Source organism: Apus apus, chromosome 1 (assembly GCF_020740795.1).
Source record: "Apus apus isolate bApuApu2 chromosome 1, bApuApu2.pri.cur, whole genome shotgun sequence".
NCBI lineage: Eukaryota > Metazoa > Chordata > Aves > Apodiformes > Apodidae > Apus > Apus apus.
This window is the reverse complement of record NC_067282.1, coordinates 122,579,390-122,606,759: the sequence shown is the minus strand read 5'-3', so window position 1 is coordinate 122,606,759 and position 27,370 is coordinate 122,579,390. Positions and strand designations below refer to the sequence as shown.

The 27,370-nt window shown below is 39.1% G+C and overlaps 1 protein-coding gene across 1 annotated transcript in view; it reads right to left on the bottom strand.

Annotated features, from left to right (window-relative positions):
• Nucleotides 1-982: 982 nt before the first annotated feature.
• The window catches only part of GABRB3 (gamma-aminobutyric acid type A receptor subunit beta3), a 109,309-nt gene continuing 82,921 nt past the window's right edge, over nucleotides 983-27,370 (bottom strand). The window contains exons 5-9 of the mRNA XM_051608619.1: nucleotides 25,424-25,506; nucleotides 24,255-24,392; nucleotides 16,233-16,385; nucleotides 11,647-11,891; nucleotides 983-2,143 (exon numbers count right to left, since the gene is read on the bottom strand). Of these exons, the coding sequence (XP_051464579.1) occupies nucleotides 1,793-2,143; nucleotides 11,647-11,891; nucleotides 16,233-16,385; nucleotides 24,255-24,392; nucleotides 25,424-25,506 (970 nt within the window). The 3' untranslated portion in view covers nucleotides 983-1,792. The remainder of the gene's footprint in view (nucleotides 2,144-11,646; nucleotides 11,892-16,232; nucleotides 16,386-24,254; nucleotides 24,393-25,423; nucleotides 25,507-27,370) is intronic.

The following is a 27,370-nucleotide window of genomic DNA, read 5'->3' as shown; positions in this document are numbered from 1 at the left end:
ATAAGAGTACCAGTAAGAATCAAGCACTAGCAAGAACATGGGTCATTACTGAGCCAAGGCAGCCTTTTCAGTTTCATCCCTTTTTGGTGTTTTTGGTAGATGTATAACCACACATTCTGCTCCCACAGACATCTCTAGCTAGCATCCAAAGCTCTCTGTCTGCTAAAAATTCCCATTGATGTCCAGAGGAATTCTACATGCAGAGAACTGACAGGGCTAAGCCTGAATTATTTTTTTTTTTTTAGACCTATTTATGCTACTGTATTTGTTGTTATTTGAGAATGTACATGATAGAAACATTGTTTACAAAAAATATATCTTCTTTTCTTTAGAAAGGTTTCATTCTGATAAATAACAAATTAAGTTTACAGATCTGAAATTGGCATACCTTGACAACTATGATCTACAAGACTGAAAAAAGTTGGAATCCTGGTGAGGGAATGCATTGGGATGAAAACCAAAGTGGTCACATTGGCATGACGGATATGTCAGAACATAGTTAATGCTGCAACAAAACATGCTCTTTGCCATCTCTTGTGATCACACACTAGCTTCTAAGTGTATGTGTACGTACTTTCAGTATATAAATAAAATATGAAAATGTTCCATTACTGAATCAAAGCATTGAAAGTGCTCTATTTGCTCAATTCTAGAGAATAAAAAGTTGTAACATCACAGAAACAAAGATATGACATAGCATGCGGTCACAACAGCAAACACAGAGAAGAAAAATATTGAGAAAATATATGCATATTATGCAAATATATTTTACATTAACATACAATGTTATAAGAATGTTAAATAATGTGAATGCATGTTTTAAAAAGGCTGCAGCTATGTGGTTTCATGTCAAAGTAGCAAATAACCTGAGACATCTTCTAAGCTTTCACTGGGCTAACAATCTTTAAATCTACAGCAGATGTAGAACACATTGAAAGTAGTTGAATTCTCAGCTAAATTATACTAAAAATGTGCTATTCTCTTTCAAAATGACATGGTAGCTGGAACCAGTCCAAGGGAAGGAAAATGTGCTGTACATTTACAGTACTTACAAAAGATTCATTTCACTGTTGATGGACACTTAAAATGCTTGTTTGAAATCTTATGATCACATATATGTCTCCAAAGACCTAGAGCAACATTCCTATGATCAGTTTGCTTACTGCAGAAGAGAAAGCAAGAGATCATTAAACATGATGCCCACTCAAGACTGGGAAAAAACATACTATGACATGTATAAACCCAAGAAATTTTAGCAAAGAAAAATAAATTTGGCTGATTAAATCATACTTGATGTATCTGCAATTTAAATTACTTACTTTAAACATACCAGTGTAAATCTACCACTTTATGATGAGTGTGTATGGCAGCATTTACAAACAATGGTACTAAATACTGACTTTATACACAATTACAGCTGTTTGAAAATTTCTATGACCATCAAAGTTTTGTAGTGATAATATACAACACTTACTTTCTCAGGGCTTGTTGTTTTGATGACACTTGCCTTTCGATTTAGGAAGTTCCTCTGAAGTGCATCTTATATTAAAGTGTCCATAACCTCAGAATGAATGTGTACATACATGTGTGTGTGCATACATATACTTTTGCTTTGCAGTGTGTGCTTTTAATCACACACAGTTCTTCGCTATATGTATTCACACGTACATGAGTATGGTCTACACATGAAAAGTTCATATATATATATTTATGTATAAATATATATATATACTCTGCAGGCAAGCAGTACTTCTCTGGTTATAACTGAAGTCCTTAAAAAAAGTTCAGTCACTCAGTTAACATAGTAGAGCCAGTAAATTAAGTTGAAAAGAGAAAATGTGAATGGAAAAATCATTCTCGACCACCTGTCGATGGCGTTCACATCTGTTAGATCAGGGATTTTTATTTTCAGTTGTGAAGACCTTCTTCGTAAATGGCCCCTCTTGCTGTGGGGACCTGTTCTTTCTGACGGGCGCCTTCCCAGGTTTTCCCGATGTGAGCTCTGTTTCCTGTACTGGATTCCTGAGTTGTCAAAGGATATGGTTGAATTCCGAGTATCCGTGACGCTGGTGGTGACCTCGTTGCTCGCCACCTCGTTGTGGATTTCAAGTGAGGTCAGCAGAATGTTGCCATGGGTGTCCACCTAGGGGGAAAAAGACAGAAATACAAGTTGTTTCAAAAGACTCAACACCCATCAGCAGAATGAGGGCATATTTACATTTCTAAACTCGTAACTATTTTAAGAAAGCATCTACTCATTTCAAGCATGTGATAATCTTATAAAAGATGGCAATACTCAGCTGCTTAAAATTAGGCAAGTATTTAAATACTTGTACAAACAGGGTTATCATCCTATTACCGACATCAAGTACAAAACCGTATTTGGCAAAACCAATTGTTTTCTGCACCCTCTAAAACAGATGCATTTTAAAGGATGGTGGATTCAGTAAAATCTCTGCGTTGCTGATGATGGGGGGAGAGAGTAAGGGATGGATTCTCTCTCTGCTACAGGAGGAAGTTAAATTAAACCAGGCTAGATTTTTGTAGTTGGGATTTAAAACCAGATTTTAAAGACGCCTGTGAAGTTTGCTAAAATCACAAGAACAGTTCTGACCTGATGAACTTTGCAATCAGATCTTATTTACAATTTTTTTCTTAAACTTTTCCTTCTGAAGTCATTTGTAGTTTTCCAATTGGGGCAACGCTTTAACCATGGGGTCTTTCCACCAGAGTAAGTAAACTTAAAGAGCAATGAACTTAGACATGCAAGAAAGCTGCTAAACTGAGGAAACAGGTGGTACTCTTCCCTTCCACCTCCATATCCAAGAGGCAGTGGGCACAGTGTTGAGCACAGGTGACCAACGTGGTGCCATTTTCAGTGATTACGTGGAAGGTGCTGATCATTTTGAGTCTTTATCAATTCTGGGCCACCCTCAGCAGCAATAGAGGAGGAGCAGCACGGAGTTGGGTCCAGCTCCTTCAATCCAGTTCCTTCCAATTCCCATTGGAAGAATGGACTGACAAGAAGTCCCAAATGATGCTGTCTTAGTATGTGGCAGCTTCAGTGGTGGGGCACCACATCCCCTTGTGTCCTGTGCCCTGCATATAGGCAGATGGGCAGAGAACACAGATCATGTAGGGATCAGCTTCAACTTCCCTGCCAGTTTTTGGGAAAGGAAAATGATGGCTGAAGGTAAAAGAAATGCTCTGTGCTGGGTATTTTCAGCCAGTTAGTGCACATGTGACCTCGTTCAAGTGGGCTCAATTCCCTATGTCAGAAATAGATAGTGAATCATGGCATACAGGATAATTTACAGTTTTATGTATACAATTTATTATTCCACAATTCATCCTGCAATTAACACATTTTTCTAACCTTCTGCATGATCTAGCTGTGTTAACTATGCAGCACTTGTACTCCTCATCCTAGAAGCATCTGTTTAAAAGTATTTGAGAAAACACACTATTGTCATGGCCTTTTGAAGTTTGTGCAGTCATCTGATACCACGTCCTTTGCAAGCTTTATGTGATGCACTCAAAGTATGTGTAGCTAAGTATCTGTTCATATGCATTTAGCTTTTTTCAGTCTTGTTAAAATACTGTAAAATGGATATCTCTTTCATCAATTATTGAGGCTACATCTTATATTTGCTCAGCAAAAACAATTATGAGAGTGTATCAGTGATCCTCTGCCAAGATTCTTGCAAATGGAAAAAGATTATAAAATGCTATGATTGACATACAGGCAAGTAGAAAAAAAAAAGTCCTAAGGTATCCAACAAATCCTGCTCTTGTAGGCAACAGCACATTATGCTGCTGAGCTTCTATAAATTAAAAAAAAAAAAAAAAGTGAACCAAAATAAAGGGATGGAGAAGCCTCAGTGATGATTAAGAAGAATTTATTTTCCCCATGGCAGAAACCCACAAATGTATGAGCTTGAGGTTTGCAGAAATTAGTTCATGCTGTTGAGTACTATCAGTAACCAGGGAATACACACAGCTTTAAAATACAGCCATGGGTATCATCACTACTTATGGTGGTCTGAAAAGAACTGATTAATTTATCTGCTTTTTCTGATTGTTTGTTTTTTTTTTTTCTTTAACAAAGAGTACAAATTATGATCAAGATTTGTAACAGCATTGTGTAAAACATCTCCACAATCTGCCTTTTTCTTACAAAGCTTAAAACTAAATCTCTCGTCAAGGCCCCTATGGTGTCACATGTCATCTCCATTCCTATCTTCTCCCAGGCTTTGAGAAATGTCTTTCAGCTTACTAAAAATGCCCCAGCAAAGGGGCATTTTACTGGGGTCCACCCTGACAGCACTGCCTTCTCCTTGCAGGTCTCCACTTCATGCAAGTTGGCTGAAAGCTTGTATTCTGGAGGGTACATCTATGCATTCAGGCTTCTCCTGCCCAGTGAATTAATTTTATTCCACTTCTTTCATTGCACTGCATAGCCTTCTTTATTTTATCTGCCAACCTTACATGCCACCCTAACATGGCTTCTGCCAATGATGCTGCCACTTTTCACTGCTTGTCACTGCATCTATGAATCAAGCTAGGAAAGTGGTCAAGAATGTTGCAACATTTGTGTGAATGCTCTGTCTGATGACACCATTATGGCCCATGAAGTTGCATGACATCATATATTTTCTCAAGATGTCAAATGAAACATATTTGGAAATATACTTTTAAAATTCAGCTCTCTGGTAATAGAGCAAGAGAATTGCACATTGAATGCAAGGAAGGAGCAGATGGAGAGAAGAAGGGGTCTACAGAAACCAAAACCAGAGACTCTGGGGATCTATTCTTGCAAATTGTATTGATTCCTTCAGAGGTTTTGGTTAAACTGCCTAAGCCCTCAACAACATTAGAGCAATATATGCCAATGCCTAGTGACAATCTCAAGGTGATGATGTGAAGTGTACTTAATGCATGCAATATGTTAAAAGGAATCTGCACTTAAGCACGGCTTCTGAATGATTTAAGCAACGATCTAAATGATTTTGACAAAAGTAAACAAGCTCTCTCAAGGAATAAAAAAACAAAGCAATAATGGCAGGGTATCCTGTGCAAGTGGAGTCATATTTGCCTGACCATACAGGTAAGGCAAAATCTTTCATGAGTGAACATGAGGGTTGGTTGGTGGCTCCAGGTAAAATGTTACCCCAGGTAAAGATACAGACTGTCTGAATGGATTTCAGACAGTCATGGCTACACATGATGAACAAAGCCAATTTTTTTGATAAAACTTAAGTTTTACTGCTTATGAGCCTTCAAGATATAATTTTACCACCCGGCTCAAAAATGTGACTGTCTGTGCACTGGAAATTCTTCCCAAAATGTTAACACCAGGCTTTGCTCTCGAATCTTGTTATAAATGGGAGAGATGATGTGGATTCGGCCAATTCCCCCATACTTCTTACCACCCTTCCTTAACCTAAATATTTCCCTTTTTTGCCTTCTCTGCCAGCCCTGGGCCTCTATGCTTCTTGTAATCTCCATTGTGCCCACCATGGCTCTACCTGATACCATTCATTCCTGTTTCTCTGCTGTGGCCTTCACTGCCAGTGCTCCCATCTCCTCTCTGACACCAACCAGGGCTGGTTATTTCCATGGAGTGTTTCACAGTGAGCTCATCAAAGCAGCTGAGTACCAAATCATTAATTAATTCCCTACTGAATCAGCATAGATTCAAACACGCAAAACTGACACTTTTACTTCAGAATCAATTTTTATCAAACTCCATCCCTCCCACCTCTGAACAACTACAGCTCCTGCACCAGGTTCAAGTGATCAAATCTCACATGACTCCATTTGGAAGCTGAGAAGCATGAAATGCTGTGAGAAGTTTTATACATGGAAAAACAGATTTGCTTTTGAAGGTTCACCACTTTTGAACTATACATACTACAGTACAAATGAAAAATCCAAAGACTCTAGCAGCCTAATGTCATTACACAGAAATGACCACAATTTTCCTAGATGAAGCCAAAAAGAGAATACAGATAAGGCTCACCAAGATGTTATCATTTCTAATACCTAACATAATTTAGATGTTAGGTATTATATTTTTAAAGACATTAAAGACAAGAGCTGCTATTGAATACCTTTCTCCAGTCAAGATTCTTGAAAAACTTCAGCTTTTATGCCAGTTTGAAAACATTTTACTAGAGTCAGGAAACTACCATAAGGCTTGATTTACTGCTAGTAAGTGTCCAAATTAGTTCAGGTTCATTTAGTTCTCTGTTTAATATTCCATACATTTTAAGGAGTACTTTACAATGAAGTCTCTTTTTCTTCCTAAGTTTTCACTCCATTCCAGGAAAAGAAAAAAGGGAAACATTTTTCTCAAACCCCATAGGTATGTTTAGGAGTTCATCAATCCCAAATTTTTAAATACCATGTAAACACTTTCCATCATATGAAGCAATATAAATGCAAATAGCGGGTTTAAGTAACAGCATGAAAAGCTGTCTCTGTAGTTAGTCTTGCATTATTTTACATCAAAATTACTACTCAAGCACATTATCCCACAAAATAATCTTCCTTTAAAATTGAAAAAAAATGCAAATTATTTTTGGTGGAAATGATAATCTAGACTCCAGAGACCTCACTCTCACCTGATCTGCCCTGGTGGAAGTGTCTATGGTTTTGCCAGGGATGAACTACCTCGTAGCAGTTTTCATCTTCTTTACTTAGGTATAAATGGCTTCTGAACATGTTAAATAGCATGTGATCAGGCCCCAAGAGTTATCTGTGCTTACAGCAAAATTCACTAACTACATGATGCCTTGTATATTTTAAAAATAATTTTAAAGTCCAAGCACAAAATAAATAAGTGTTCAGTGTTCTCCCTAAGTCTAAAAGTTTATACTTCTCTCACTATCATTTTAACGTGTTTGTGTTAGTTAATAAGCAGATAAAAATCAGAAAGAATTATATCAGTCCAGTAGATGAGGCCAGGGTAGCCAGAAGAAGTGGGAAGATGGAAAGATCTTGAAAAATAAGGACAGTATGAAGAAGCAAAATAATTAGGACCTTTCATATTAATGTCACTGTCCCCCAAGTAAGAACAGAGTTTGACAATTAAACCTGATGCATTTAAACAGAGGAAGAAAAGGAAATAAATATATGGCCCTCCCTTGCCCTGCATTTCACACTGTCTGGATTCTTATAATGTAAGGATGTACTATGGATTGCACATACAAGCCTTCTTGCTGTCTCTGGATTTGCACCACTCATACTTGCACAAAGTGGTTGCAGAACAAAATTAGTACACAAGTGTGTCTCCCAGTGCACACTGAATGTCCCCACGGGAGAAGAGCTCTTCCCACAAGAAACGTGCTCATCACCCCTGACAGATGTTTTTCAAACCTTGACACCTACTCATCACACTCATGTTTCAGAAATACACCAGTGTTCAAAACAGCACCAAAATAAGTATCCAAGAAATATGGGGATGCACAGAATACTGCCAGCTTTGTTATCCTCATATTTCCCAATTTAAACTGAGTGATAATTCTGCCACAGCAGCCAAGACACTAATTCTCAGAATAAACCCCCACTTGTGAGAAGGGTTGCTACAATTAACAATCCTTTAAAAGTGCTAAGTAGATTCAAGTGGCCTGAGCCTCTGTTCTTAGGAATGCCTGGTGGGAAGCTTGGCCGACAGTGGGGGTTTGAGCCAGGAATCTCCAGAGCTAAAAAAACATGCAGGGACTGCCTGATGAGAAGGACTTTTTTATAAAGGGTTATGCATTATTTTTGTTCAAAGGAAGCTCTTCCCACATGTCTGACAGCCACGGGAGGTTGAAGCTTGAATGAGCTTGTGTGATAGTTACTCTCCTGATTGATACCCTGGGGCTGAACTTTTGGTCCCACCAAACTGAAAACGTAAATTGCCACAGCTTGAACTAAGAAGCAATATTTTTAGCAGGGGACCATTAACAAATCATAATCTCTGGCCCGGAAGGAGCAATGTCCAAAACACATGCTCACCAGCTGATTATGCCAGTAGCCTCTATCACAAGAGTGAACAACAAGTAAGAACGGGATTGCCTTTCAGCTCTCTCATGTTGATTTAGCTGTACACTCAGTGGTAGTGTATCAGGAATAACTCAGAGAGAAGGGCCTAAAAGCTTGGTGCTGGAGAGGCAGGTCTATAGCAACAGCATCAACATGGGAATGGCTGTGCCAGTTTTGGCTCTTCCAAACCTGTAACCTCCAATGTGGGACAATGCAAATGCATGCAATAGGAAGCATGAACATGAACAGTGGCTGCTTTGCAAAGCAATTATCAAATAAAACACAAACATACCCACATCTGTGGATTTTGTGACCTTGAGCATTTTTGCTATTAAAATTCTTCTGCTTTGCAATCAAATAAGACTAGGAAAGCATGAAAAGCCCTTTTTTACTATTAGAGGGGTGTTTTTAACCAAGCCTATCATGCACTCCAGACTTCAGTCCTCTGACACACAAAAAATACACTACAATCCCAATGCCCATGCTTGTTCTACTGTTTTTCACAGGCTAAAATACTGCTGAGTGAAAATAACCTGGCATTTTCCCTTCATCGTCCTCTTGCTGTCTTTGCCTGACACAGAGACACTGCCTCAGCAGCATTCCCAGTCTCAGGTACCACAAGAGCAATGCTTGAATTCGGGGCCTGACGGCCAGGCAATCTGTTGTGCTGCCTCTGCTCTGCTAGTGGTGTCTCCCAACACAAGAAGTGATTTCCCCAGTACGGCAGCCTCTCCTGACTCAGGCTGGGCCTGATACACCACAGATTTGTTCTGTTGCTACACCCATGAGTCACAACATCTGATGGGGACAATAAATGGTCTAATGTTGCTTGATTGTTTATTTATGCATTTGGTTTGGCTTGGTTTTGGTTTTGTTTTCTTTTGTGTGTTTTTGTTTGTTTGTTTGTTTTGCAGTGCCCTGAGCTAGCACTCTAAATCAATGACAGGAAGCTCATGCACATGGTTTGCATACAAGCAAATTCAATGACTAAAAGGAAAAAGCAACACAAAGCAACCTAAATTGGTAGTCTTAAACTAAAAATAAGGCCTTCTTCTAGTTTTATCTTTGAACCCTTTTCAATCTTCTGTCCAGCACATCATACACGTTGACAGTAATTAAATAGTGGCAATCGCTGCAAAAGGGGCTGCCTGGTTTTAGGCATTGACTCTTTCTTTAAAGTGTCACTCAGCCCTAAATCATGCAAGATTTGAAATATTTCTGAGGATTAGAAATCTTCCCTTTTGGAATGGAAATACACCACATAGAAGCCTGAAGCTTTTCTGAAATCACAAACCCCAAAACTTCATTGAATTCACAAAGCCAACAACTTCATCGAACTCACACAAAGTACTAATCAGATTCAATGATGTTGAAGAACCACCAAAGGAGAGGTTGGAAGGTAATGTCTTTTTAATGCCCCTGGAGAGGACAGAGACAAGGTTGCAGAGCTTTCAGGTGATGTCTTCTATGGCAAGTATGTTAAAAACTGGCATGGCCATCTGTCATGCTATATCCATGGATGTCTGTAGGGCATGTTATATAGTAGACATGATCCAGAACCATGGAAATTATTTTCTTGCTCCAGTGATGTGGTGCCTGGAAGCCCTGATCAATTTTGTCCAAAGTAGGTCTTCGAGAAGCGTTTTTCCTGAGCTGCTCATCTTGAAAGCAATGGGATCTCTTGCCCACTCTAAGCAATTCTCTCTCCTTTGCTTTTGTCAGTGTTTCTCACATGAGAAATTCAGATGTGACATCCTACATGCATTCTCCACACACCCAATCTGCATTTTCTATCTACGCTTTGTTTCAAAGATTTCTGATCAGCTCTACCTAATGTATCTGTCTTTTCCTGTTATTAGCTGGCATTGCTTCTCTGAGTGCACCACATCCAGTAACTGCAAGGAAGCTCTGTTGCCTTCACCAGCTGAGGCCAGGATACAAAATATTTTCTACACAGAATGGGACCACACCTCATTGTTTATCCTATGTCATTTGAACAGCAAATACTCACAGTCAGTATGAGTATATGCATTTCTACAAAGCATACACAGTTCCCTTAAACAGCTGGGACTCCAAGGCACAAAGTAGCCCCCTCTTTCAGCTCTGGTGTGCTGAACTTGTATCCTAGTTTCATTCAAGCATGGCTGATACTAAACCAGCAAAAAAGTCAGAACAGTGCATGATATTTGCTTAGGATGGTCTGGAAAGAAAAGGTTGCAAGTCAGAAGTGAGAAAAAAGGATTGATACATGGTATGACCAGATCTGGGATATAAAATCAGCATGATCTGGGTATGAAAAACCCTCATTTTAACTAGTTAAGGTACTGGTACTTCTTTTGACACTATAGATTGATTGATCTCAAGACAAAAGAACACTCAGACATGAGGTGCTACTGAGCCCATTAACAAGACCTGTATTGAATTATGTAAATAACATAAATGGATGAGTTACCAGATGGTATCCATTGGGAGAACTAAACCTTAGGGCATACATCTGCATTACCTGCTTGTAGCTAAAGTCTCCATTACTTGCAGTTGTGATACTATTTTTTTTCCCATCTGCTTTTATATTATTACTGTAAGTATTTATCTTTCCAGGAAAGGAAACTCATTCCTGCTGCTAGCTTAGTCCTAAGCAGTGCTGTCAAGTGTGATGAGAATCTGGTTTCATAATACAATGGACAAAAATGAGTTTATTGGTTAAAAAAAAAATTCCATGGATCAGTGTAGATAATTAGGTATAGTTCTGTATTACATTTACTATAGCAGACAGAAACATTAGGATCAAAACTGCAGCTTGAAATTACCTGTATGGTACTGATAGTAATTTTGTCACTACTAACTCTGCTAATTTATTGCTGATAGAAAAAACAGTCTTACTCAACAAAAATGAATGAAAAAGCCTCACCAGGAGCATTTTAGCAAAAACCCAGGTTTTATCCAAACTGACATGGCTTGCTAACATCATATAGTGGTGAATACCTGGAATTTTTATTCCAAAGGGGAAAAAAAAAGGCAACCATTGGATTAAGTAATACTCCAGGCAAGGAAATAGGCTAGAATGTAAACAGCACAGACCATGTCAGTGCTGTGCTTCAGAAATCAATCTGAAAGTTTCTCTAGGAATCATAATTTTCTGCTGGTCTTGAACAGCAGCAGATGATGATGCCACACAAGGCTGTTCAGCCCTGCTGGAAAATTAATTAGCCTGGCAGATCTAATCCTCTATCTGTTCTCTCCCATTCTAAATGCATCTGTTTAAGTAAAGTGCGAAAAAGTATGCCTGGATCCTGGATTCCCGTAGGTACTTAAAGAAAATCACACTGAAATTATATTGGATTCAGACAAATAAATGTCTTGGTAGGTCTGAGGCTTTCTTTTGAAGTTAGCTGCACTCCCATGGCTTCCTCTTATTAGCTACTTGTACAGATTGTACTTACATCAATTTCTATGTGCCTAAATACATTCTTCTATGCAAGTTCTTGGATACAAAAATGCTCAAGTTTGTACACAAAAAGATGTGGCTGGTGGTGTCTTTAAGCAAGCTTTTTTGTTTCTTTCATACAGTTTGGAACAGAAGAAAAGAGAGACTAAATATAGATGAAAAAATCCTACCCGGTTGCCTTCAAACTTGGAGCGATCGTTGTTTGCCTTCGCTGTTTTTTCTGCAAGTTTCTTCTGCCTTTGAGGGCCTTTCCCGAAGAAAATGTAGTTGACAAAGGCGTATTCAAGTAAGGCCAAGAAGACAAACACAAAGCAGCCCATAAGATACATGTCAATGGCTTTAACATACGGGATTTTAGGCAAAGTCTCTCGCAGATGAGTGTTGATTGTTGTCATAGTCAGCACAGTTGTAATTCCTACACAAAGGAAAAAAGAGCACATATCTCATAGCTCCAAGCACATCCTACCACACTTCAATCTTACTATCCTTTTTGGCAAATTTGCCCTGTCAGTGTGAAGGTGTTGAAAAAATTTGTGAAAGATACCTCGCAGGTGACATCACTGGAAATAAAAGCAAAATAAAGGCTTGGTGCATTATTATTGTGTTATACTTCCTTCGTATGACCAGGTGGAACAGTTAATAAGGGAGCCTGGCACTGCCCTGAGTTAACACAGAAGCCAGTGGAACTGTAGTGAGCATCTCTTCCATGAAGACCAAACTGATCTGCAACAGAAGGCAAATAGTCTGCTAACCATGAAAAAGTGTGCTCTTCCAGCACTGTGCTTCTCAACACAGTGAAGACAAGTATTTTTAAAATAACAAAAATAATTAGGGGTCTGGATAGATAAAACCACATGCACATATTAATGCAGAGTGTTCATATAGGTGGTGAAAGATTCCTCTCATGCAGCTTTAGTAAATTTCTAAGAGTTGAGCAGCTGGTGGAAGTCAGTCCTGTAGGGACCCCCTGTAGTGGATGTAGAGAAGCAGGTAGTTTTCCAGAGCAGCTCATCCCATCTATTTTAGACACCTATTTCAGGTAAAGACAATACAGAAGAAGGATTTGAGATGACTAGTTTAGAGCAGTAGACTTACATAGAAAGATAGAAAGAAGGGAGATGAGCAGTAAGAGGCAAACAGGTATGTGCATTTGTGGAAAAAAAAAAAGCCAAAGAGGGAGTGTAACATTTTTCTAGTGATGGACTGCACACTAATAAAGTACCTAGAAAAATCTAGCAGGTATGTCCAACCCTCATTTTTTTACCTAAGGATGGGTGTAACACCTGAAAATATATTACAGAGCACTGCTTTGAAAAGCTGGTAAGAAAAGCAAATTTATTGTCAGTCTGCTTGAATTCACAATAAACTGCAGAGTCTGTAGCTCTGCTGGAAATTTTATGGGAATCACAAATCACAGCTGGCTGGAAACACTGATTTGTGGAACAAATCTGCATTGGTAAAAGAGGCCAGCCATTCTAATAGGTCCCCTCCATTACTATTTTTCCTGATTCCATAATTATACCACCACTTTGTACACAGTCACTAAAATGCAGAAATATAAAATTATTAATATATTAGTAATATATTATTAATATGTAATATATAAAATGCACAAAAATAAAGAATGGAAGAAAACTGCTGCCATGTCATAAAGAACAGCTTCTTTTACCTGAAGAGACAGAAATAAAGACAGTATAACTCAAGATCAAGCTGTCAGTATAAACAGTGTCACTCCAGGGAATGGCAGTAGTAGCCTACAAGGTTCTGCAGCAGATATTTTGTCTATTTCGTAGGTCAGCATCATGCTGTTTTCACTTCTTTTCCTCTAAACTGTGAAAGAAGTGTGTGTTAGTATCAGATGTTTCATGCCTTGAAATACAGTGGGGACACACAGCATAAGATTATTTAAAAATTGTATTGGGTATAACTCTCCCGGCTCTGCAGTAAAATGAGGAATATAGCAGACACATTATTTTTACCCAAAGAAACTTTGACAAAGTCACTAGAAAACCTCCATACTAGCACAAGGAACAGGGGTGAGAAAGCCGGAGGACTGCAGCAAACACTATAATGTTTGAAGCCCAAGGGATTTTTCTAGCCTGAATTTGTTTCTTTCTTTGTAGGATTATTTACTGCTGCTTCCCATAAAGGATTCCAAAAGTTACCTAAGATCAATTTGATTTCTCTATCAGAAATCCTACAGATTCCTTTTAACAGACCCTTGGCATCTCACTATCATCCCACAGATGCTTACCAAAGCCTAGGTCAAGAAGGCACTTAGAACCCTGCCTGCTGGCTGCTAAAATGCCCACATTTTGGGGGTCTGTTCCCAGGCTGTAATCTCAGTTCTAGAGAGAAGTCATTAAACACCACACAAGGAGAGCTTCTTGGCTTTCTTGGTGATATGGAAGACTAAGTGCACTGAATAGAAAGGTGGCTACCACTAACCAAAAGGAAGTATGTCCCCTGGGAGATTCTGCTAACATCCTGTAGCCAAATGCTCTTCTGGAGATCAATAGTCTATTTTGAAGCACACCTGGAGGACAAGCAGCTGACACCCACCTATTACATAAATAATCTTGTGATTACAGCCCTTCCCAAAAGTGAGAACTCGAGTTTGTTTTTCTCCTCACTCAAAGGACTGTATTTAGGAGCTTCCAGGGCTAACTTCAAAACTTCAGTTTCGAACAGAATATTAATTACTCTTAAGTTCAGCCCTGTACGAGCATCTACCCGGCATGTTTAAAGCACAGAGCCTCTGGGATGAGCTGACCTTTTCTCCATGCCTGGGTTTCTCTGTTGAGGCAACTACGTGGTTCCATGCAGCCTGGGCCACAGACAGCACGTGCAGTGAGGGACCAGGGACAGGAGCAAAACACGGAAGAGAATGAACTAGATTCAGGCTCTTTTCAAGAACACAGGCTTCCTGCAGGAGTTGAGTAAAAGCTTGTCTCCACAGCCCTAAGAATTGCACAGAGACTTCTTATGCTAACAAACACCTAAGCCAGCAAGCCTTATCCTCCCCTGAAATGAGCTTTTCTGAGCTAGCTACCAATGTCCAAAGGTGCTATATTGCCTTTAAACTTTGATACATTTTCATATCATCTTCAGACTCATAAGAGTGGCTAAACAAAGGAACACAGGATTAGACCCATGGTACTGAACTTCATTATGCAAACATCAGGGGATATAAGACATAATCACCAAGGCTTTAATTGTTTACTCAGAAGAACCTATTAGATGGATTTTTGTCCTCTCAAAAGTACCTTCTATCAAGTGGAAATTGATTATCTTGGCTCCTGAGCTTGCTTTAAATGTACTCTCTGACTTCTGCTCTAATATTTGTGTAATCACAAGACAGTACTTTATGAACTTGTGCTATACAGAAATAGGCCACATGAGGTTTCCTTAAACAAGGAAAAACCATGTGAACCCATTACAGAAGGGTGTGGAATGTCACTGGGCTTGGTAACTCTTGTCTAACCATCTGTTCTCTGCAGTCCTGGCCAGTATGTAAAATCTATATGCTGACTAATGTATTTGAAGTGCTCCCCTCACTCAGTCATAATGTCTCCAGGGCTGATCCAGTAGCTCATTTATGAATACATCAGAGCTGTTTGGACGCTATGTCCCACCTCCCTTTAATCTACTACATACCTGCTGCCTGCTGAACATGCACTAGCTGATGAGTGGTAATGCCAGACTGTCATGCCCATATGCAACAGCTAAGACACAGTTCCTGTGGAATTACTTTACAGTAACTGCTGTTAATCTACATTATCTTCAGCTACCCAAGTTCAGATGCTGGGATGTAATATGATATTGTACAAAGGTGTATCTGTGGCTCCCAGTCTGCTCTGGTATGTGCAGCCTTGGAAGGTATGGAGTACAGAGATGGGGAATCACATGGACATGGGCTGGAGTTCTGGTTTGCTGTGGTACATATCAGAAAAATCAGAAAACTTGGGAATATGCTCCTGATTCAAGAAGAGAAGTGAATATAGCAGGAAGTTATACAGCATGGGCCTAATACTGAATGTTGGTAGAAAGGTATGTGCTATTGGGAAGCACAGGGTTGAACACAGGATTTGGGATGAGACACACTAGTATTCATTAGGATTTATGGATCCATTTAATATTCCTTGTCTACAGCTAACCCTGAGTATGCCTCTGTAATAGATTAAGTATTATCTGTGAGATATTTTGAAGCCACCTTCCCTTATCTAAAGGACACTTTGATCTGAAAAGGTCTTGGCCAGGGATCACCAACCTGTGCCAAATCTATGTTTTTCTGCCATGAGGTAAATGGCACTTTCAGCTGCCACAGAAATGCACTGAGCACACCAAGCATTCTGAGGGCTAGGTGGGATGTCACAGTTGCCAGCTGACGGGCTCCTGTGCACGTGGCTCTTGAGTTCTGTTCCTGCCACTGTCAGTTAAAGCACCCGGGATCTCAGGAGGAGACCTGGAGCCACACTTGTCTTCCCACACAGAGCTGGACTACAAGCCCACACTCAAGCTCTTTGATGAGATCAAACTGGGACCTCTATGAGTGGCTCATGGCAGAGGTTTAGAGCGAGCCACATTCCTGCATGCAGGGGGAAAATCATCACTTTGGAGGCAATACTGGATGACATGATCTTCATGTAAATTATTTTGGAATATCAAAACACCAACATCACATTGCAGTCTTTAACAACCTCAAAGGCTGCATTCAGTCTGACATTTTAATGTCCCACTCATTCTTAGCACATACCAAGGGCAACTCTTGCTGCTGATGCATCATAATTGATCCAGAATGACACCCATGATAAAATGGTAATCAGTATGGAGGGCATGTAGGTTTGTAGAATAAAGTATCCAATATTTCTCTTCAATCTGAAGCTCAGTGAGAGTCTTGGATAGGCACCTGAGGAACGAGAGGAGACAACAGTGTTATTTATATTGGACAAAAGACACTTGCAGGTGATTGTCTTCAGTTTTTGTAGAAACTACAGCATGCACATTTCATGGGACAGTATGACATCTGCAGAGCAGTGGGGAAGACGCCTTCACTGTATTACTGGCTGGTACCAAAAGAAACCTTGCAGTGAATATAGTGATATCCAAGCAATTTGTGTTTGGGAAGAGAGAGAGAATAAATAATTCTAAATTATTGAACAGATGGGTGAACACCAGTTAGTTTTGAAAAACAGATGCTTGGGTCTCCAAGTAAAATGCTTATCCAAATCCACAGCTTTATGTATAGCATTTCTATTGAGAAGATTAGTAACATTCATGTGGAAGAGTTGTTCACAAACTGGCACTTCTTAGTTACATCTGAACTATGAGAAACGTGCTACCTGTGGTGTCAAAAATAAATTGTAATGAATCCCAGTGAAGAAAAGCCTTAAGACAAGATCCTCTAACATCAACAATAGCCTTTTCTTCCAGAAATATCCTAAGCAAAAAAAATTAATTAATTATTTAAATGTGGGTGGATATATATAATGAATTGTTACAATCTGAGAAAATAAATTAAAAAAAAATTAATAACCTCAATGTCAATGTTTCAAACAAAACCGTTTACTTAACTTCAAATTGGTGCACTTCAAAACAAGTGCTAATCTTACTGAATAAATTTTTTATATTTAGAAATCTCAAACAGTTAAAAAACTGTGACTTCTTTCACCAAATGCAAAGCAGACTAAATCTGAGTACAGCTGTAGAAGAAAAAGGTAGTCATTCACACAGCTTCAGCTGCAGTGTTTGCATTGCTAGTTCTAGATATGATACTTCAAACAGCTCATCTAAAATCTGTGGTTACAGTCAATGTCCTAAAAAACATTTGTGAATATACCAAGGGCCCAGCTAGATATTAGATCTCATCGCACTCATTCTGATGAGAATATGTGGAAGATATAAAAGATTAAGTCTAAGAACAAATACAACATTACAAATATCCCTTTGAATTATGTTCATATGTTTACATATGAGCATAAGAAATTACATTCACCATATACACCAGAATTTCAGATTTCCTAAGAAAGAAAGTGAAGAAAGGAACAGGAATCTGCAGATTTCTCTTCATCACGTTCCTCATAATTTGGTATAGTATTGGTCACATGACAGAAAAAATGCTACACAGTTCCCAGGCAGCAGAAGCATCAGGGGAGTATCAAACTTTATGCATCTATCTTTAACTATTTTATCAAATTATCCCAGAAGAACTATCACTGGAAAAATAAATATCTGGTAGATATATTTAATTGCTGTGATTACTTCAATTTGTAGTATTTTTTTCCAGGATAAAATGCCTTCTGGTTTCACCAACAGAAAAATATTGATGGAGTCAGAAGAATTTATTTTTTTCATGAAAATCAGATCAAGGTTTACTGCGGTCTAAAGGAGTCAACAGAATTTTCATCAAATTATTATTTAGCTTGCTTAACATCTTAATTTTCTAATGAAAAATGTTTCATTTCAAAAGACAAATGCCTGCTTTTTTGCTAACGGAGCTTGACTTTTTCACAGAGCTTCTTATGAAATGGTTCAATGGCCTTATGTCTGCTGACTGTGTAAATAAAACAGGAGCATACCTTGCCATCATGAAATATATAAAAAGGGTAGCAGACCAGATCACCTTTCTGCATTGAGTAGTGCATCAGACAGAATTCTTTTTACAGCTCTGTTGAGGAGAAGTATTTCATATAATACACCAATAATACACCACTCAAGCAAAGGATTCTCTGTAAATCTCTCCCTTCCCGCATGTCCTCTTCAGGTCTGGGTGTTTGTGGAATATCAGTGATAGAGGTGATGACTGGAAAATTTCCCATAAAATACTGATTCTTTGATAAACAGTCTGAAGGACTCATTAATGAAAGTTCAGTGGAACTGAATTAAAGCCTCTTCTTGACCTGGTTCAGTGCTAAGGACCCTGGATGCATTGGGGAACCTCTGAGAAAGAAGAGAGCACTTTGCTATTGATAAAGCAGGGAAACCAGTGTGGATGGAGGAGGCATGTGTCAACAGTGGAGGGAAGTAATGTGCCACATCTGTCAGTAATGTTCAGTAATGACATCCTGAACTGAGAAACAGTGTAACAGAGCAAACTTCAGACATCTCTCTTGAATACTTCACCTCTGACCATGACCCATTATCTCATCACCATCTCCGTCTAATAAGATGATGTACCATTGAAACATGGAACCATAGAATGCTTTGGGTTGGAAGGGACCTTTAAAGGTCTTCTAGTCCACCTTCCCTGCAGTAAGCAGGAACACCTTCAACTACATCAGATTATTACTGAAACCAGTAGGGCTTGGCCTTAAAGGTGGGCTCTCCAGATAGATGGTCTCAAGGCCAGAGATGTCAACATAAAGTTGTTTCAAGCAGCAGGTTCTGCATCCCAGACTTGGAGCTGGACTGTGACAGAGAGATTCATTTGCAAATTTGCAGGTGCAGTTAATTTTGAGATGCCCTATGACAACTCAAACAGCAGCCAAGTATGTGACTCCCTGGAACTGCACGCACATGAGCTCGGTGTCTATGGTCCAGTTATATTTACAGGAGAGTCAATCAGATTCCTCTCTGTCAACTGAACTTGTCTCCAGGCTGCACTGACTGCACAGACTGGATTCTCTTCAACTAAGACATCTAGATCCTATGTAGACACTGAAACTATATTCACCTTAAATCAGAGCAAGAGGAAACCCTGCTCTGCAAGTCTCAGGGTAGGTTTTGAAGGTCTGTGGCTCCCTGACAATCAAACCACAAGCCCTGCTGGCATGAAACCTACTTACTGGAGTTGACGCATTGCTCAGTTGCATAGACTTAGAATGTTATCCTGTTTTCTGGTGATTTTCCAAGCTCAAATTTTATGGGGAGGTCTGGATCACAGGAAATTTCAGAATAATTGGGTCTTTGGACACTTCAGGCTGAAACTGAAACATGAACTGGTAGCCTTGTTTTTTAATACTATGCAGCAAGAGTTCTCCTTTTGGTAGCTCTTCCCCAGACTACAAAAGTTTGTGTTACTTTGGCCTGCATTGCTTTCATGCCTTCACAGATGATCTATTGGTCCTGCCTTCAGCCTGCCATCTCTGCTGTACTACTGCACCTCCAGGAAATAGACCACAGGAATCTGTGGAAATAAAGAATTCATAGAAGGAACATTCCTTATATCACCCACTTATTTCCTCTCTTCATCTGGATGGTTAAACCTCAGTGAAAAGGATGGGTCCTAACCTGCATGGGATAAAGACTGCAAGCCCAGATCTTCATTTATCTAAGTAGGAATCATCTTGTGAAATTTATTTAATAAAAATTGATTTCTTAGTGAGCTCAACAATTACACTGCTACTTGCCTGATTATGCTTAGATAATGATTTGTCAATTAGAGCTCAGTACATTTAGAGATTAATTATGAAGAATTTCTAGTTGTTAATGTTCCATCAACATTTGTTTTCTGCCTGAAGAACAGTGTTGCTGTTCAGGGACGAGATTTGTTACCCTTCCTCCCATCTCATATAACATATTGATGTCTGTGGGCTAATTTAAATAGTACAGGAATAACAGAATTTGGCCTGAAATATTTGAATCTAACAGAAGTATTGGGAATGCAGGCAAGAAAACAAAAACTTAATCAATAACTGAGCCAAAAATATTCCTCCTTCATATACTTGGGCACTTGGTAAAAAGTAATTACTTGTTTCTGTTTCAATTTCATTAAAAGCTAGCAAGCTGAAATATCTAGCTCCAAGGCTAAATTAGTCTCTTGCTGTTTTATTCAAGTATGAACCAAGATAACAGAGTTGGTCAGTTATAGAATTCTTATTTTAATCTGTTCTTCTGGAAAGGTTATTTGGCTAATTGTAAATGTACTTTATAGACTGATCTTTCAGAATACAGCAAATAATTAATTTTTAAATATTTTAAGCCTGCCCTCCTCTCACCAAGTTTCTAATCTGTCTCTCACTGCTATGCATCTTGAAGCTTTTAGGTGGTGTTTTACATATATCCATTTCTGTTCATTTTCTTAGCATTTCTGGATAACAAACATTTAGGAGGCAGATTCAGCTCACTGGTCTAGGCACTACATTTCAGGTGTTGTCATGCAGATATTTACACATGGATGACACATAAGTTCTCAATGCAAAGCCACGGAGATCTACATTTACAGCAAGCTGATTCTAAGGTTGTGATTTGCCTCTATAGAGGTTTCTAATGCTATTTGAGATGCATTAGGCTACTGAAAAGTAGAACTTAATGCTAGTGAAATAATGAATACTGAAGAACTAGATTGTCACATAGGACACAGGACTGTAAGACTCCAGAACAGCAGCCTAGCTTCTAAGTAGGATGTTCTACAGCATCTGAAGAGGAACCAGATACCTGTGTTTAGGTAACTGAAGGGTGTTTGAAGAGCTATTCACTTGACAGAATAGAGGTGTTCAAGAGCTGAATTGCTATGTAGGCTCCTCTGACAACACTGATTTGATATCATTTGACTATGGGCTCAGTTCAGTTACTGATGCACAGGTATCTAAGTGCCATTTTTTATGCCCTCTGGTAGCCTGTATGGCCTTCAGCTGGTGTTAGAAGGATAGTCACCCAGATTTTTCTTCTTCATAGCTGTCGAAATACTACTTTGTTTTTCATCATGAGTCAAGGGCTGTTGCCCTTGTCTGCAGATACCTTCTAAACAGTGGAAGATTTTATTTAAGTCCCACCAAATGTTCTCTTATTTTAAACTACTTGATCATACCTGTTTCTTTGGTAATCTCAGGTATTCAATCTTCTACACTTTCACTCATACGTACTTATTTTCCTTAGACCCTCTTCAATTGCTCCACAAAACTCTTGAAGAATGCTACCCATGACCACAAATACTCAGCTCAGGCCTTAGCCATGCAAGTCAGACTCTTTATAAAATGTGTTAGGGTTTTTTGTGTTTGGCTTTTTTTTTTTTTTTTCTTTCCCCCAAGAAAATATGTTATTGGCTGTTCAGCCTGAGATCAACAGCAACACCTAGATTTCTACACACAGAACCCTGGCCTAACCTGGTATTTCCTATTCTGCATTTGGATACAAATAATGTGTTGTATAGATAATGTATTTTGCACTTGTCTATACTGACTGTTACACTTTCTTCACACCCATTTTGTTAATTTGGCCAGATAATTTTTAACTTCAATGCAATGCTTCAACATGCATGCAGTTCCTCTAGTATTCTTGCCGCACCACACAGCTCTCTGTCACTATCTATGGGTTTTTTTCCTGCTTACCATTGCGTCTCAGTAGTTGTAACTATGGGAACAGGTTTTGCCATTTGCAGAAGCTACACAAGATTATACAGCACTGTTCCTCATGGAGGATAGAAGAATTAACTACTCTAAAAGCTGTCTGAGGCATGACTCTGAAGTCTTCTTTTAGTTTTAGACACTAAAGCACACTAGCACAGAAATCTCTGAAATGTTCACTGGGATGTTGCACTCAAAGAGCTAATACGTTCCCTTGAGACTTCAATAACCTCAAAGCCTCCCCCCCAGAAAAAAAGCATGCCTGATTCATTTTCCACAAAAACTTACAAACTGGCCCTAATTACTAGGACTATAGGAAAGCAGGGTCTTGAGAAGAAATTCGAAAAGAATGTGTTGACTTCATCTCTCAGATTCACTAGCATGCTTCAAATTTAGAATTAAAATATGTGGTTTTGAGAAACAAATGTGGTATTTCCCCTGCATGGAAAGACTTGTCACTAAAATTCATAATTAATCCAACATTTTCATAATGTCCTGCACCTAAATAATAGTAAATTCAATCTTGACTTTCCATCAGTGACAAAAATTATATGCTTTAGAAAATTATACAAGAAACATGGAAGAATCTGTTCTCTCTAACTGTCTCATCATACTCACTAATGTCAAGCTGTCTTAAATCCTGAGAGTTTTGTACTCCATTCTCAAGGGTTTTTTTTTTAAAAGAACTGTTGTGATTCTGAAAATTTGGTCAGTCATACAAATGCTTACTCCTAGGTTTCATTCTCTCTCATCTTTGTCTCACAGCTCTTTGGATTTCTCTTTTTCCTGAATTTAACAAACCCTTTTCATCTCTAAATCATGCTTTTACTGAAACATTTAATACAGAACTAAGAGGTGGCTTGGAGTGTCATAAGAACTTCCCAAATAAGTTCTTTGTATTCTCATTGCTGTCCAAAAGAGGCATCCTATAGAATCACATCCACTCCTCTGGAGGGGCAGGTAAGCCCTGTGGGAGAACTGAAGGATATACGATGAGAGTATGTTTCTCTATAGAAAAAAACACCTTTCCATTCACAATGATAAACAAGAACAGCAGCAGTTGGCAAATCTTCTCATATTAATTTCAACCCCTGCAATATTTACATTTTGCTCTGAAATACAACTTGTGTTTCTGTGTACTTGGAAACAGATGCTGTGATCGAGGAGTGGGTGAGGTGATGCTTACAGATGTAACAGAGCTGTGCTTCATTTGTCCCGGCATGCTGGGACAGACAGAACAGCACACTCCTGTGGTCTGAAGAGCACTGAAAATCGGGACATCCCAAGCAGTGGCCCCACACCTGCTGATGACTTTCTGTGTCACTTTGATCTTGTCACATGTAACATTTTCTTATGCTGGTGTCTAACATTACACATGTAAATCAACATTGTGCTTTGTCACCTGAAGACATCCAATGCTGTGAATTGCCAGAAGCTTTTACTACATCTTCAAGGAAACCAAGAGGAAACCCAGGGATTTAACTTTAGCATCTCAACAGTGCTGACAAAAGCACTGGCTATATAGAGAGTACTGTATACCCATCAAGTGTAAATCAAGACATAAAAGATACTACCTGCACTAAACAACAGTAAAACAAATGTGCACTGAAAAGTTGCAGGGAGGGGTTAATAAAATTGGTGGCTTTTTGACCTAGCATGGCAAAATATACCTGTGTATTATCAGTAACCCTGTGGGCTAGATTTAAACTCATGCTTCAGAGGTGAATCACTTCATATTTATTTAGATAATGGATATTTAGGTGTCTGGTTAAGTATCACATGCACACACAAGAAAAATGGTATTTCATGGGCTCCTACCACAGCCTTTATTAAGTAAGTAATTCTTTAGCCAAACACCCAGACTATACATAATTATGATTAATAATGATTAATAAAAAAGTAATTGTCATGCACAAGGAAATTACAGTATCACAGTATCACACTGGTTGGAAAAGACCTTCAAGATCATTGAGTACAACCACTACTCTAACTCTGCTGCATCCACCACTAAACCCTGCCCCTGGCACCACATCTATCTTTTTGAGATGTCTCCAGGGATGGTGGCTCAACCACCTCCCCAAACTGCCTGGATCACCAAGTCCAACTCCCACCCCAGAACAGGACAACCCCAAAGTTCACACCATGTCCCTGACGGCGTTGTCCAAATGTTTCTTGAATATTGTCAGGCTCGGTGCCATTACTGCTTCCCTGGGGAGCCTATTCCAGTGCTCCACCACTCTCTGGGTGAAGAATCTCTTCCTAATGTCCAACCTAAACCTCTTCACCTAAGAGGTTTCAACCTAAACCCTGCACATCTTCCTACCATTCCCTCAGGTCCTATCGTTGGTCACCAGAGAGAAGAGGTCAGTGCCTACTCCTTCTCCTTCCCTAATGAGGAAGCAAAAAAGAATCTCACTAGGACACAGTTCCTCAGATTTTGATGAGCCTTCCCACTGCTCTAATTAAACACTAAACGGGCAAGAGACAATACTTGCCTGTGGCAAAGACAACATTCTTTGACACCAGTCTGTACTCCACGATCGAGAACTGAGGCAGCTCAATCCTCTCCACACCAGTGACTGCGTTATCTCCACCTCTCCAGTAGAACTCTATGTCATCAGTCGTGTAGCCATCTGCAGGCAAAGCAGCAGAGTAAGTCAGAAATAACAGCAGACACAACCATAGCTTCAAACATAGCCCAGTTTGTCATTGGAGAAAATGAAAAGGAGGAGAACAGCGGGAGTGGTGGATGGTATGTTGTTACATCTGCCTGTGGGAAGGTCTCCTAAAGAGCTGTGCCATTACAGCCTGCCTAGGAATTTGGGGCTAAATACTCTGGTTTTTGTGGGGTTTTGGTATCACTCTCATAAAATTCACATAGGGATTAATGGCCCAAAGAGACAGAAAATGTTACCAATAATGTGCAAAACTGCAGATTAGCATGATTTAAGACATGGTACAGATTCAGCACTCAAACAAAGTATATATTTACACTGATAACCACCAGAAGATGGTGAATTATTCAATGAATACAGACAAACATAACAGGAACAGATCTCTTCCATGCATGAGTTACACCATTTCCCTTAGCTTCTGAAGTGGAGGACTACAGTCAGATATAGAATATATACCAATATTTTCTGTACACGGCCTACAATCTCCAGTCAGTAGCAGAAATGGAGCAGGAACTTTTGAAGTGCAAACATACATCTGAATATTGCAATCCTAGGACATGACTAGGTGGAAAAGAGAATCTGGTTCTTTTTGGATCATCATTGCAAACCATAAATGTGGTCAATGTGAGAGCCCAGGGTGGGTCTTGCAGCAAGACCATCCATACAAAATAATCTGATTAAAATATTAATATTAATTATCCTGAAGATAAGCATCCAGTCACTGCCTCTGCCAAGCCAGTTTGGAGGAGTAAATTACTTCATTCTGCCCCATACCCTTTTTTCTAGCATGTGTCCATCCCTCTGAAACGGATGACCCCTTGTATTTATTTATTTTTTAAGTAAAATAAACAAGCAAAAAATCCAGAGGGTGATAATTACAGGATTCAGGTACCGTTTATGGACACCAGTGTAAGTATCACACAGTTCTATAAAGGAAGGACTGCTCCACATCCGAACTAAGTTTTACATGCATTTTCTTATGTACGTACAGCTTTCTATTTCCAGAGTACAGTTTTGTTCATCTAATGGGTATCTTCTCAAGTCCATCATACAAGCTGCAGTGGTTGTGATTCTGAAAGACAAACATCAAACAGAACGACTTTACAGCCAGCAATCCAGTTGTTGTTTATTTTTCAAAAAGTGAGGACCCTGAAAAATAGCTCACAGTAAGTGAGAATCTGGTCCATAGCTTTATATTGAGCAGCAGCTTCATACAACCCTGGTTACACTGACTGCAACAGAACCCACTGTGACTTACCCTTACGCAACCAGTCTCTTTGAGGTCCAATGGACATATCTGCATATGCAAATCTTACGCAAAAATTGGCTGAAATCAAAGAATATTACTTTATATCAGGAAATGTGAAGTGAAAAAAGTCTGCTACAAGTGTCAGAATGATTACAGGTGTGTGAATAACTGGTTCCTTGGTTTTGTGGCAGCTCTAGAAAAAAAACTGAAATGCTTAAAAAATGTTTTAAGTCCTGCAAAATGCTTTGTTTCAAAGCTGAGAATACTTTGCTAGTTTTCAAATTTAAAGAGGATTTCATAATGAAGTGCTGTCTTGAATTTTAAATTTTGTCCCCAGATAACAAATTTTTTTTTTACTTCTCTAATTCCAGTGCAGGCAATTTAGCACACTAAGGAAGAATTTGCAAAACATTTCACTATTGATGAACCTGCATTTTTATTAAGCTCTTGTATATCAGGAGTATCAACAGTACTTGTGCACAATCAGAACAATTGTATTAACAGCTTCACACAGCACAGGCATTTTATTTTTAAATTAATGGATTTATGTATTTGTACTAACTTTTAGATGGATATAACCATATGCTCTTGATTAATCTTCAGTATGTTTCAGTGTTTTGCTGCATCACAGCCTTCATCCTGAGCATGTCTATTATCATGCATGTTTTCCTTCATAATGGCTTCATATAAATTTCACATTTAAATTATCTTCTACACCTGACTAAGTCCATTCCTTACTGATCCTTTTTCTGATATGAACAAGAGATGGACCTTGTACACAATTAGTTCCTAAACAAATAATATTCTGGTGATAATTTATGCTAATAATACAGGAGGGAAAATGCCATAAATGTGCCCTTAAAAATGGGAACCCCCAATGTGAAAGATTCTGTCCATGTGTCTTCTCCATTTTGAAGCTTTCTCTTTAACCTCTTAACCTTCTGAAATTACAGTCTTCTGATCTGGTAAACTGCTTTAAAAGGCAGGGACAGCATTTCAAGGGGAGAAAAGCACTTAGGTGCCTTTCTTCACTTCTTTCACACTTAAGAATGCCTGTGCTGTTACTATGAATGTCCTATTCAATCTCCCAGAAAAGGAAGGAAAGAATGTTCATCCTTAGCATACAGGTTATTTCAGACGAATAGCCACGTAATACCCAAAGGTAGGGACCATTACTATTATCTCATAGGACAACAGAGGTCAGCCTTCTCTGACCGAGAAGGTGCTTTTGCAAGAAAATATTTTGAATTGTTTGCATGGGAGAGAAAGTTGTATGAAAAGAAAGGCAACGGATGAGCTAGGAGGGGAAAAAGCTCAAGCATTTGTTACTCAGCATGTCTTCTCACTTGTGTTCTGACCACTAGCCAGTGAGAAAGGCACACAGCTGATCTTTGTCCTTCCCAGCCTCATCTATGGCATGATCATGTCCCTGCCACTGCTGTTCACTCTGAATGTCCTCAGAATATCCCTAGGTTAGTCCCACAGGCTTTCAGGTATCAAGTCTTGCATCCCAGGAGGGTACTTATGTCAACTTTCCTCCAGCTGTCTGCTGGAGATGCTCTGGTTCCTCTGTTAACACACATCCCACTGGGCTGGAACAGTTTTCCAACAGCAGTTCCCCAGCTGCTCTGCAGTTTAGGGGCACATCTTTGCAACCAGCACTTGCAAGAGGCCTTCTGGACCCTCA